Source organism: Pholcus phalangioides, unplaced genomic scaffold, assembly GCF_987345545.1.
Source record: "Pholcus phalangioides strain wild (caught in Gottingen) unplaced genomic scaffold, Ppha-v1.0 ptg000007l_1, whole genome shotgun sequence".
Classification (NCBI taxonomy): domain Eukaryota; kingdom Metazoa; phylum Arthropoda; class Arachnida; order Araneae; family Pholcidae; genus Pholcus; species Pholcus phalangioides.
Genome location: NW_028301600.1, coordinates 59,028,954 through 59,042,437, shown reverse-complemented (window position 1 = coordinate 59,042,437; position 13,484 = coordinate 59,028,954). Strand labels below are relative to the sequence as shown.

General features: G+C 32.8%; 1 protein-coding gene across 16 annotated transcripts in view; it reads left to right on the top strand.

Annotated features, from left to right (window-relative positions):
• LOC149085557 (ectonucleoside triphosphate diphosphohydrolase 3-like) overlaps positions 1-7,776 on the top strand; it is a 92,440-nt gene extending 84,664 nt beyond the window's left edge. For 14 of the 16 annotated variants that reach the window (XM_089233646.1, XM_089233639.1, XM_089233633.1 and 11 more), the window contains 7 exons: positions 1,528-1,693; positions 2,253-2,477; positions 3,522-3,662; positions 5,336-5,485; positions 5,615-5,722; positions 6,636-6,758; positions 7,396-7,775. In XM_089233646.1, coding sequence (XP_089089772.1) covers positions 1,528-1,693; positions 2,253-2,477; positions 3,522-3,662; positions 5,336-5,485; positions 5,615-5,722; positions 6,636-6,758; positions 7,396-7,608 — 1,126 coding nt within the window. In that variant the 3' untranslated portion in view covers positions 7,609-7,775. Of the gene's footprint in view, positions 1-1,527; positions 1,694-2,252; positions 2,478-3,521; positions 3,663-5,335; positions 5,486-5,614; positions 5,723-6,635; positions 6,759-7,395 lie in introns of all 16 variants that reach the window. The other 2 variants (XM_089233629.1, XM_089233630.1) reach the window with 1 other exon arrangement.
• Positions 7,777-13,484: the final 5,708 nt, after the last annotated feature.

Genomic DNA, 13,484 nt, shown 5'->3' with positions numbered 1-13,484 from the left:
TAATTCTTAAAAAAAAATATGAATCCTACCAATATTTCGAGACCTCATCTCTTGGCTTTCACTTACAGAAATATGTCACGCGAAATTCGCGTACATAGTGAAGGGGTTTTTTTCTATTATTTATCGTATTCGTTTTTTATTTCGGTTGAGAAAAAATACCATTATTTACTTAACTATTTCGCTGTTTGTTTACATTGGTACCTCGTATTACTAGCATTTTGTGCTTAGATTTGATACTGTTGTGAACATGAGTCAGGAAAAACGTCAAAAAATTTAGTCTTGTGTCAAAGAAACATTAATTTATAGTTCTTGCGGCAGGAATCAATAAGTGGAGAACTATTCAATGAATCTTTTTTCCCAAATTTCAAGAAATGTTAAAAAATAATATTTTTTTAGTTTCGTTTTTGAATTAATTTTCAAAAAAAGTCAAAATTAAATATTAACCATAGCCGAAAAAGGCATTAAATAATAATTAAAATAATTCATCTGAATTAATTAATAGATTATTAATGTAATTGCAGAAAAAAACGCATTATCCAAGTGGGTGCGAGAAGGAAAAACTACTGTGTTAGAGTCATTACCCTACATATTTGCAACAATACTGCGCGTTGGTTTTGGGTACAGGAACAGCATTTCCGGCATCATTCTCTTTGGAATTTGGTGCTCTATGCATTCGTGTCCGATTTTTGTCCTTCTGGTTGTCTTTGCCTTCATATATCGCAACATTTTAAGAGAATCTGGAAATTTTTAAACTTTTTTTTTTCCAAATTCAGTCTCGTATCTTTTTGAGTTTTTGATATATACACTTGGAACCCAAAATGAGTGGTAACACATACACTCCTCTTCAAAACAGCACTAGGTTCACTTAAATCATATAGTTTCTGAGATACGCTCCCGTTTATGGACACGTGTTGAATCCGGAAAGTCGAAAATCGTGGGTTCAATTTGCACGGGCACATTCATTGTGTCCGGCTGTCACGAATGTCGGAAAAGTACTGGCACAAACTTTCACCCTTCCTCTTTAAAACGAGACCAAGATAGTGGTGCTATATCTATTTTTAGCCGAGTTATTAAAATTTGAAATTACTTCAACAGGCTCACTAAACAGGAGATAAAAAAGAATGGGGAGGGCAAAAAAACAACTTGTGTTAATAGGTTTACAATGAAACTTCGTGATGATGAGAAAAGAGATAAAAAAACAAGGAGAGCAGGAATGAATTTTTTCCATTTACTTTAGAATGAGATATCTCACCCCGGATCATTAAGGGGTTAAAGTTTTCTTTGAATTCATTTGTAAGATACGTGTACCATATCATTTGACAGGTTTTTTTTGTTTCAATGTTCATGCATAACATATTGTAACTAAGGGGCACTTTTCTAAACATTGATTTTATTTTTTGTCTTCACACTAACCTATATATTTCTTATTAACCTTTTCTTACCACAGATCTTGAAAATGCTTAACAAAATTGTGTAGTAAATATTTAATATTTTAATGAAACTTTTTCAAAATGCTTTTTCAATTAGGAAATCAGATAAAAGTAAAGCAGATTTGATACTTTCACAACTTAACAATAGACTGAATGAAACTGGATTAGCAGTGAAAAATGTGAGCATCATAGGAGGTGATGAAGAAGGAGTATATGGCTGGATTACAACAAATTTTCTCAAAGATTCTTTAAACATTGAAGCTGTAAGTCTCATTTTGCATTTCATCATGATGTAAGAATATTAAACAAATATATCAACAAATGTCTCCTCTAAGCTGTGTGCAGATGTGGTGTGTATTGTGTACAAGTGCTACAATGTTTTACTATTTTAAAAACTTTCGTTCTACATGGTGATGAAAGAGCCTTATAATCTCAATAATTTTCTCATCAACAGCTCTATATTCTATTGGGGAGGGGGGGGGGGGTATTGAGAACAATTCTTGATATTTTGAGTGTGTGAACACACAAATTTTCTAAATTTTAAAGTGATTGATGATTATATAGATCTGTTGATTTGATGAATAAGACATGCCTTAGCCCTGTGATAGCTAGTTCTCTTAGACAATACTTTACTGTTAGTAATGATCTGATTGTGATAAATTTATTACTCTAAGGTTAAGAATAAAAAAAGCTTCAAGTCACTCATGAAAAAAAAAACCACAATAATAGCAGTAATGATAATTTCCTACAATATGACTGCAGCAATATTCACATAGTAACTTTTTACTACTGACTGATTGGATTTTTATTTTCTTTTAACAGCCAGAAGAAAGTTATCCAAAGACGTATGGTGCTCTAGATTTAGGAGGTGCTTCTACACAAGTTACTTTTACAGTGCCACCCACTGATGAGAATGCAAATAAAAGCATGAAGTTGACATTATTTGGACAAGATCATTTTGTTTACGCTAAGAGTTACTTATGCTTTGGACGAGATGAAGCACAAAGAAGATATCAAGTTCTTTTAACTGAAGCCACTTTATTGAAGGTAGACGAATTATACCTAAAATTGATTTGGTTAAACGCCAATCACATTATTAACACACAAAGCCAATATTTGCTTAGAAAGTGCTTCTGAAAGTTCAAGAGTAAAAGAAAAACTTTTCTCCATTTTTCGAATTCAAATATCTCAGCGAATATTGCACTTAGAAATGTGGAAACTTTTTTGTTGGCATCAGCAGAGATAGGGCAACAACTTTTTAATTGGGTGTTTGGGCACAGGGTGTCAATATAAAAAGTTAATTTTTCTATTTTAAATAACTATACAACACCTTGCAGCATGAATGTCAGAGTTCTACACGTTATTTGGATACTTGTTGCTAATTGGAAGTATGCTGCTAGGATCAGTGGTTTGCCAGTAAAATGCTATGTGTGCTGTTACCTATGTACCCTGTATATATGTTGTGACTTTGGTATTTCAAATCAACGAACAACAAATGATTTCAATAAATATATAAAATATTTACCAACTGCTTTTATTATGTTTCAACAAATGAAGTGAATAGACACATTTGAATTTAACATGTAACGATGTTATAAGCTGAGTCAAATTGAGGTAATTCATTGTTGAATAAGGAGGAATGTGAACATGTAAATTTTGCTACCTACTAAAGATTGCTGTCTGGGACAGTTGCTCCCTGTGCCTTTCTGTATTTTTGAATATGGGTGGTATCATCATCACACGCTACAAAATTTAAAAAATCTGTTATCTCTTCGAATTTGCATTGTTATTACCACCAAAAAATGCACTTATGTGAATTTATTGGCTGCACAAAACTATAATTAGCTATTTATTAATAAAGCTCAGTTATATAGTTATTTCACCCTGTAAATATTACTGCATTATACTTTTGCATCTTACATGATACCAGCAAAAAAGGTGGTAAAAAATTGACATGACTAGACTATAAAATACATTGTTTCATTTCAACTAGAAATTTTGGAATGGAGGATTATTTTTAAATTGATTTCGTTTAGAATAGACATCCATAAATTTATAAAGCTATACACATCTTTGATTTTTTTCCCCTAGAACCCGAGTGCAAAAAGCTTTGATGACCCATGTGCACCAAATGAAGCCATGACATTTCAGAATGGCACTTTTCTATTTCAACAACCGTGTACAACGTCGCCTACATTTCAGAATCTGATAAAAAACTATCCTGAAATTGCTGTAAGTATCGATATCAACATCATCACTTTTTGCAAAATTTAAATTTAATATCTAAATACATATTTATATTTAAAATATTATATATTATAATAATATTATACTAAATATTATATTTAATACCTAAATATATTTATCTAAATATTTTTTTCTACCCAAACTAAAAAAATATGTATTAAAAATATATATATATTTAATGTTAACCACTTCCCTCACAAGGAAAGTGTTCACTTGTCCTGAGCTATTTGAAAGAATTACACATTTGAAATTCTATACTTTTCACTTATAGAAAGAGATTTAAAAAAAAAAGAAATTTTCATTCGAGTAATCAGTTTCTTCTTTTGAATTTGTAGTTTTGTTGTTTTCTTCATTTTCTTCTTCAAAATTTGTAGGAAGAGTTGTTTATCAAGTTCATAATACAAAAGAGTTAAAAAAAGACAACAAGTGCTAAAAGAGATAACAAAAGAACTATCAAGTTCACTTCTCTTTTTTATCTATTTCCTATTTGTGTAAACAAAGATCACTGTTTTCACGACTTTTTGCTGGTACGTCAACCATAGTACAAATTTATTGCTAAAAGTCTGTAAGTGAAAGGGGTCAATCACCAAAGCTTAGAAACATCATTATAAAATGCTGAGGAGCTATATTGAACAAAAATATTTTTTAAAAAATAAAAAAACATTTCTGCTACTCAGATATTTTATTCAACTTCACACATTTCATGCTGGTCTCACATTACATGCCTAACTTCACTTATTCAGTGAAGGGTGAAAAATTTTTTAACCTCAGTTTGTTGTAAAATGATCTTATTTAGAACAGTAATTCTCAACTGGTCCTCCGAGTGCATTTCTCAGGGGCTCTACTGCAACTCGAAAATAAAATAAATCAATACATCTAATATATAAACAATTAGAAGTGGTCTTCGGGCCATAGAAATTAAATACTAAAAAAGGCTCTACGAGTCGAAAAGGGTTGAGAATCGCTGCTTTAGAAGACCACTCTTTGTCTGTGTATGCATTGATATGTATGTGTGCCTTATTTATTTTGTACTGTCAATTTAGCATTGTGATTAGTCATTGGCGTACGCAGAATTTTCTCAAGGGGGGCGGTTTCAATTTATTTTTCTTCTTGGGTGGGGGGGGGGTGTTTACATTTCTTCCTGCAAAATAATACTATAATCTCGGCTTGAGTGGGGGTTAGAACCCCAAAACCCCCTTTGCATAAGCCAATGGCGTTACATGCAATTAAAACTATACTTTTGTTTACAATATTTTTGCATAACACCCTTTCCTCTCCAATCCTAATAAATATGACATATATCAATTATACTTTTAAAAGTACTGCATCTCTTCCATTCATACATTTTGCACTGCTCCAACATGGTAGAGATAACAAGTGGTTGCCATGACTTGCACCTAAATCCCAGTAAAAATGAAACAATCATTTGTTGGAAAGTTGATTCCTTGGTTTAGACAAGGTAGTTTAGTTCTGTATTATCATTGAATTATATCTAGAAAATTGGCCAAATGAACCAGTTTTAGATATCCTGCACCATAGCACTATATATAAGTGTTTAAATTTCAAAATTAAAATATTTTGAATTGATTTAGGTTTACCAGCATATAACAGGATGTATATTTTTTAGCATACTTTTTGATGTCTCAATTTTTTTATAGGGGACAAATTACACATTTATTGGGTCTGGTAATTATGAAAAATGCCACTCTACAGTAGTTAAACTTTTAGACAAAACAGACTGTAAAAAACATTCTTTTGATGAATGCTTTGATGAACTGCCAAGGAAGCTTGAGGACCGAAAATTTGTGGTAAGAGTAATATGAATGTTTTTTCTTTCAAAATCTGTTTCTCAACTGACTTTTTGGTTGGTATTTTTGTGTAAAGCTCATATATTTGATCAAATTCAAATAGCAAGTTTTTTTATTGCATTATTTCAGGCTTTTGCTGCATATTATTACACAACAAGTGCCTTGAATGTAACTAGAGCCAATCTAACAGAGTATGAAAATGCGATGAAAACCTATTGTAGCAAGTCTTATGATGAGGTGAGCTATGAATAATATAGAGTGAGATAGCTAAAATTCAAACACTTAGGTTTAAAAGATCACTTACGATATATTTATCATAACTGTATATTTCTTGAAATATCTACTACATAGTAAATTAATTATAAACATAAATTTTGAAGTTTGTAAGAGAAATCAATGGGTTTGTGTGTTCGTAAATGAAGCAAAAAGATTTTTGTATGTAGTGCCAATGCTCAGGCTTTGTTCAAGAAAAATGCATTAGCAGCCAGAATGGGAATAAAACAAATGACAAATTTTAGGGGTTGACCACTGGCCTTTAAGTTGTTTTGTAAATACAGTGAAACCTTGTTACAATGATACTCAGTATAACTATGAAATACTTGTTGTGAAACTTAACATACACATGTACTGTCCTCATGTAAAGTATTGCTAAATACAGAATTTTCCACCCATTATTGGCTTGGCATTTCTGTATCTTTGTTTATCTTCCAGCTAATCGGGTTGGGGTTTCCGGTCACACATTCCTATGTGATTATGTTTTGTTTTTGTGTTTTCTACCTTCCCTAAAAGTTTGTACATTGAGTTTCGAATCACCCTGTATAAAAATATTTTTATGTAAAAAATTTGTAACTTCTACAATAATATTCTTTTTACATTTTGTTTAAAATTCAATACATTTTTAAACTTTTCACTTGTTTTTGTTCTTCAGAGGGCATTTAATTACATTTGGGTATTTTTCACCAATTAATCACCAAAAGTGTTAATGAAGTTATTGCTGAGCTAAGAGTTGTGCTAAACTTGGCTACCATTCAATTTTGCATCTAACATTTATAATAAACCTGCAAAAATAAATTAAAATAGTTATTAACATTGAAATTTTGCTGCTTATATCACAGAAAATTTTTTTTGAAATTCTGTTTTTGTATTTAAGATAAATAAAGATGATGAACATAGCACTGAGTATTGCTTCAATGCTGTTTATATTCATGAAATTCTTGTCATGAAGTATGGATTCAATCAAACAACATGGAAGAACTTGGAGTTCCAGATAAAGGTGAGAAAAGTTATTAGTTATGCAAAGTTAAAATACATTATTTCCAAAGCTACGATAAGTTTAATTTCATCTAGAAAAAAAAATTATAATTGTGTAAAGTTTTGATAATTTTTGCTAGGTTAAGTTTAATTTAATCTAGGAAAAAATTCTACTTTTTTGGAGCTGATTATTTTTTCACCAACTCTCTAATTAATATTGATCATTTTTACACTACAGAAAACTTGCATTCTTCCAGCATAAAGGAGAAATTTCTAATGAGTAGGAAACATCCATACATTCACAATTTGACAGATAGCCTTTTCAGATAAGGCAAAGGTTTAATTAATATGCAATACAACACTTGGTGAGATTGAAAACTAAGATCTGAACTGGGGGAGGTGGGGCTTTTGCATGAAATATTCATCAATTACAAACAGTACTTAAGGGGGTAAAAGTTATAAATGCAATAAAACAGTTAACATTAAAAATTTTTACATAAAACCACTCCCAAATATATCGAGGTTCAATTTTAACAACTGATCTAAATTGTAAATTTTTCACATAAGAAGTGGCTGTAATAAAACTGTCTTAATCTTTTCAAATTTATTAGCATTAACAAGTTTTTAAGGATTGAACTGATTTTTTTTTTAAATTTCAGATTGATGGCATAAATCTTGGCTGGACACTTGGTTATATGATTAATGCAACAAATGCCCTTCCAGTAAAAAAACCATCAAAAAAGTTAATCGCACCACCTGTTCTCATAGTCTGCTTATTGGTCTTCATCATTGTTGTGATTGCAACCACGGTCTACATATCACATTTTGGACGGAAGAAAAGGCATAGCACACGATCTTTCAATCTAAAATAATCTTTCTCTGAATGAATACTAAATGAACATACCAACACACACATACAAAGTTGAAATTTTCAGCATTTGTAGATTTCATTTCCTTGTATAATTATTCATTACTTGTGTGAAATAAAGTTTCAAAAACAAACCACTGGATTATGCATTGAATAAAATAATTTTAAAATCACAAAAGATAGTTTACTTATAGTAGTGTTTTAATGGCTTGACTATCTGGTTCTATAATTAAGTTCTCCACAGTAGTTAGTCATTTAAACTCATTGTTAATATTTTCTAGGGGGCAGGTTCTATACAGAAGTGTTTTCAAACCATTTTTATGTGCAGACCTTTTGTAAACCCCAAGCCTATAAACTAACAAGCCCCCATAAAATCTAAATTTTTTTTTATAATTTATGTAGAAACTGAAGTAATAAATTACAATTATTTTCAATAACCTACAACTGCGGAACATGTCGCTTAAAGATATTAACATAATATTTACATGAAACCTGCCTGTTTGCTTCCAGAGATCTGCACTGTGTGGCTGTTGCCATCATCTACATCAAGATACCTTTGTATCAAGGAGCCAGATACATAACATTGTGAAAATGTTACATGCACTTTGGTCAGGTTGATGCCACAACCCAATTTGATCATTTTTGTTGCACCACGGTCATTTTCTGCACACGAGGGCTAATTAGACCGGGACCTACAATTTTTTTTACGGCAGGCTCGTTTTTTATACTCATCGAGAGGTTGGTGCGCTAACCCCTCAATGGGGGACTCCCTGCGGTAGCAATTTTTTGTTGTGATCAGGTTGCCGTTTTTTGTCGTACGCCTGTGTCCGGAAAGTTTTCTGACAAGGACGAACCGGGTATCGAACTCGCGACACCTCTAAACATCCTTTGGTACTTTAGGCGAGCATCTTATCGACCGGGCTACAGCGCCCCGCCACAACCCAAAGAGAATGCTCTTAGTGAAAGCTACAATTGGTTATTCACCTCCAGGGCTGGCGCCAGGCATGAGTCGAGGCAGCTGCCTAGGGCGGCATTGTTACAGGGGCAGCATTTTTTTATGACAGATTTGTTATGGCAGTGTCTTCACTCTTGCAGATCTTCACACATCGGAATCATTTTGAGAGGAAACCGAGAGTAGTTAAATAAAAGTGCAAGTAAATATAATACTTTTGAAATGCTCTATTTATCTCAATACATCTTTCTCCTGCACTTCCAAAAAATGCTGCTTGTCTTTACAGATAGGCTGGACTATACCTTTTCTAGTTTCATTCATCCTTTGGGAAGGTTCGAAATTGCATAAGTGATGGGAACTTGGGTATATTTGGTTCATCAGGGGTTCAGGTCTACACAGAAGCTGATTTCTAAAAAATTAGGTTCCTTCTGTTCTTTATAAAGGATCCTTTCACTCTTTATCAACATTTTTCCAATTAACTTACCTTTTTGCCGAATACCTCAGAATGATTGGATTCCTTGTTCATTTTCCAACAAATGTCCCTTTGGCCAGCACTATACTAGGGTTAGGGCTATCTCTAGCGTGGTGCTATTTTGGCTCAGGAATGTTTCCAATGCTCATTTTTGCATACCAGTGGTTCCCAAAGCGTGCATTGCAGCTTGTACGGTCATCACCAACCTTTGTCAGAAGCATCGTGGTGAGCTTACGATATTCATACGAACCTGTTCATTGCTTTGAAGTGGTTCTTGGTTCAAAGTAATTAGGCTGCTCTGGAGAAGCCATGGATGAACGTTGACTAGGCAAAGGAAACTGGGGAATGAGGAAAGTTTGAGCCACTGCTGTATACATTCTCCGTATTGTTCTCCTTCAGTCTGTTATGAGTTATCTATGATGGACTCTGCTTGCAAACAATGTGCCATAAAAAGCTGCTAGCTTTATGCTAGCAACTTTTTATGGCACACTTTTTCTACAGCCTCTTCATGTTTCTTCAAAAATATTATATTTTGCTTTTTTGACCCAACCTATTTCCCCTATTGTGATTTGACAGCCCAAAATATTGTCAGAAATGTTAACACTATATTGGTGCCAAGTTGTCTCCAACAAAGAAAACCTTAAATTTTTGGGTTATTTATTGTCTGTGTCTTTTCTATGGGATTAGACCAGTGTTTTTCAAAGTGTGGACAGCGGCTCCTGGGGGCATCCAACCTTTGTCAAGGACAGCATGGTGAGCTGTTGGCATTTGTGATTGCGTATTTAGTGCTTTGAAGTAGTTCTCCTTTAGGCTTTCTGGGGAGCCACAGGCGGCAAAAGTTTGAGAATTGCTGCTCAGTGTCATCCACTCTTTCCTGGGAGTCACGACTCACACTTTGGGAACCAATGTATTAGGGTAATAGATGTGAAGAAAGAAAACGCTTTTCGAATAGTCATTTCCAGAGGGCGGTGAAAATTATTTGCCTCAGGCAGTAAAGTTTCTAGTACCGGCTCTGTTTGCCTCTATTAAAAAAAAAGTTGGTGTTTTACAATAGAAGTAATATAATGGCACCTACACACATTAAATTTTACTTTAAGCCTGTATAATCTTTCAGAATGTTTTTGAAAGTCTGAGATTTTTGTTTTGAAATAATATAGGTGTGAGCAAATTAAGAGGAAATAAATTAGATTTACCATTTAAAAATATAGACGTTTTTGCAAATGACTTTTCAGAGTAGGATTTGTATTTCAGTAATTGGCAGTTTTAGCAGACAAGCTATACATAAAAGTTTTTTTTACATATACAACCCCTCTGGAAATTTAGAACATTTGTACTTGAAGAATGAAAAATTTGTAATTAAATGTCTATATATAAAGTCAACAGTTGCAGAGATATCGGTTGTCCAAACAACTTGAGAAAGCCTGTATAGTTATGTGAAATGGTTTAAGAACTAAAACAGATGATCTCAATGTTTTGATAACATTTGCGGCAAACATTATGCGTAGAGGCAAAAAAAAAAAGATTCTGATCAAGAACAAATGCGTTTGTCTCCCTTCATTTAACAAATGAATCGGTTCCATTCCATTTATTGCATGGTGGGAGCAATAGCACCTAGGTTTTCTTTGTTTGGCCAATGATGTTACCTTTCATTGACATTTCTTGATGTTTTTACAGCCATAAATTTAACCCGCATGTTTTAGGCTAACAAAAAGATTTACTAAAAAAAGGGGTTTTTTTGTATCATTCAGGGTTCCCAGCAAAATCTACTTAGTCATTTCCCTGACCAAAACTTTTGAAGGAAGCGAAACATAATTCAAAATCTTAACAAAAACCTTTCAGACTTTTTTTGCAAGGTCGTTTTTGTGAACATTTTCTTAATTTTTTTTGTGAATAGGGTCATTAATTTTGTGAAAAATAAGTAATTTTGTGAGAAGCAAAATAATTTAGTTAATTTATCACAACAGAAATGAAGAACAAAATTTATGGTTTCATTAATTTGTATTTTGTGAGGGGTCTGTTTTTCAGGTCCAGAATTTTGTGAAGGGTACAGAAAACAGATCTTCATAAAATTCTGATGGACCCAAATTTTGGTTGGACAAACCTCTGTGTAACCTTCAAATTTTTTATCAAGTTTGTTTTTTCTCTTCACAAAATTTTTCTCTGACTTTTGCCAAATATTTCACATTTTCCTTGACCATTTTTCATTTCCCTCATTTTCCAGGCTGCTGGAAACCATTATTTCTCATCCCATTTTGTTTATTCCTAAATGGAAGAGGCAACCCCATCTACCTCCCTGTATACAGCTTTAGCTGTTGCCAGGCCAATAACACAATGGGTTTTTATTTTCCTTTCAGTCTCATTTTTTGGACTTATGTTTTTCAAACTAGCCAGCACATCTGTCTTGCTTGGAGATTCTTGTTTTCTCCAAATTTTGACAGAGGTTGGTAAAAGCGTGTAAATATGTGAAAAAGAACATATAGACATACACTGATGGACAGATGTCTGCTTCCTAGTTGGATTTTTTTTATTATAAAGTAATCAGAAAAATAATTCTGGAAGTATGAAAATGAAGACAAAAGGGAGGAATCTTGAAAAAGTATGTGTAGACACTCAAAATGACACTGAATGAATGAACGCAAGGGTCTCTGCCACCAGACTTATCCCGTTGCCGAGATCTCTTCCAGCCCAGCTTCGTGGCAGAGTCTGGAACAAAGTGAGTGTGTACACCTAACAGTCTGAGTGTGTAGCTAGTGTTATGTATGATATTTCAGTGCTGTCATCTATACTTCAAATTGTGAGTGAAGTGTAATGATTGAATATTTGTAATGTTGTAGGCCTGTTGCTCTCTGTGGCGAGACTTTTTAACGGGGAGATCGGTTCGCATTCACGCCTTGAAGTTGGGAACCACAGAAAACCAACTTCAGCCGACCACCACTGTGGGGTTCGAACCCGGATCCTCGCATCGCGAGTCCGTCACTATAACTACTCGACCACCACAGCGTCACTCAAAATGACACTGAAAATGTGCATGTTTGGTAACCCTTAAGTAAATGGAAATGAGCTATCCCATGGACCTCTGGAAATCTGCAGACCAGAGGTTGAAAAACAACACTATACAGAATAGTAAAAGTTTATTTTAGCTCATTTTTTGATGTAATATTGGACTTTCACCATAGTAACCCTACTGAGAAGAGGACAAAAAATTTCACTTACCTCATTCTTTATTCTTATCATCTGAACGTGAAGACTAGAAAAATGATTACTCAATTATTGGTGACCTCATGTTTTGTGTAATTAGTTCAATACTGTGAACATGCAGTGAGGAAAAATACGCTAAGCTTACCCTCAGAATAGTGAACTGAGGTCTTATAATAATAAATAAAGTAAAATATAGGAAATGATCAGCAAAAAAAAGAGGAATTCGGTTGTGATAGTTACGTTCTCACAAATGGTAAATTTAACGAATATAAACATTTAAACTTTTATATGGATCCCAATCAAAACAATGTCAATCAATAAAGTTTGTGCTGTCTTTTTTATGAAACAAAAAGAAATTTACTCTGCAACATTTGAACGTATATTCAACAAGATATCAATAAAAAAAAATTTTTTAATGAAATTCTTGATTTTTGCCACTTTTAACAAATCGGAAAAATAATATGACGTTAGCGTGAAAAATATTAAGAAAAAAATTTTTCAATCATCAATATCTCAGCATATTTTTCTCCAAATATTAAGGAAGGGTAAGTTGTTATGGTATGGCAAATAAAGCAGAACAGTTCCCTAATTAGCATCATTTTTTTTTTTTATAGTGGGATCAACATTGTGATACAAAATTTTAATTTTTGTATTTGCCCCATTTTTCATTTTACAGGAGTGCAACTATAACAGCTTGATTCTTTTTTTGCTGATCATTTTTTTCATATTTTACTTCAGTTTTTTGGAATAAACCATAGAATTTTCATTATTCTCAGACAATGTTTGTAAAGTATATCCTGTATATCTATTTATTAAGTTACATATCTTAGAAGTTTCGATATTAAAAAAAGAGAGTAATGTTTGAAACATAGATAATTAAAATATTTCCTAAACTTTGTACAAAAGAAATGCATTTATAATTTAATTTTTTCTCCCATTTTTTGGCACTATTTAAGGCAGAAATTCATTCTTGCTAGCAATACCCTAACCATATATTTGATACACATATATCAGCCATATATTTTATGTACAAACAGGAGGAAAAAAAATTATTTTAGAATGGTTTTATTTACTTATAACAGTTGTATGTGTGGAGGATTTTTCTCAGTACACCAATCATACATCTTCATTCCAAACTGACCGTTATTACTCAGTTATTTTGAGCAACAATATTCTGATAACACTGGCTTTTTTTTTAAAGCAAAGCATGCATTACTAAAACTAAATATAATTTCAGTACCACAATCTATATAAAGGA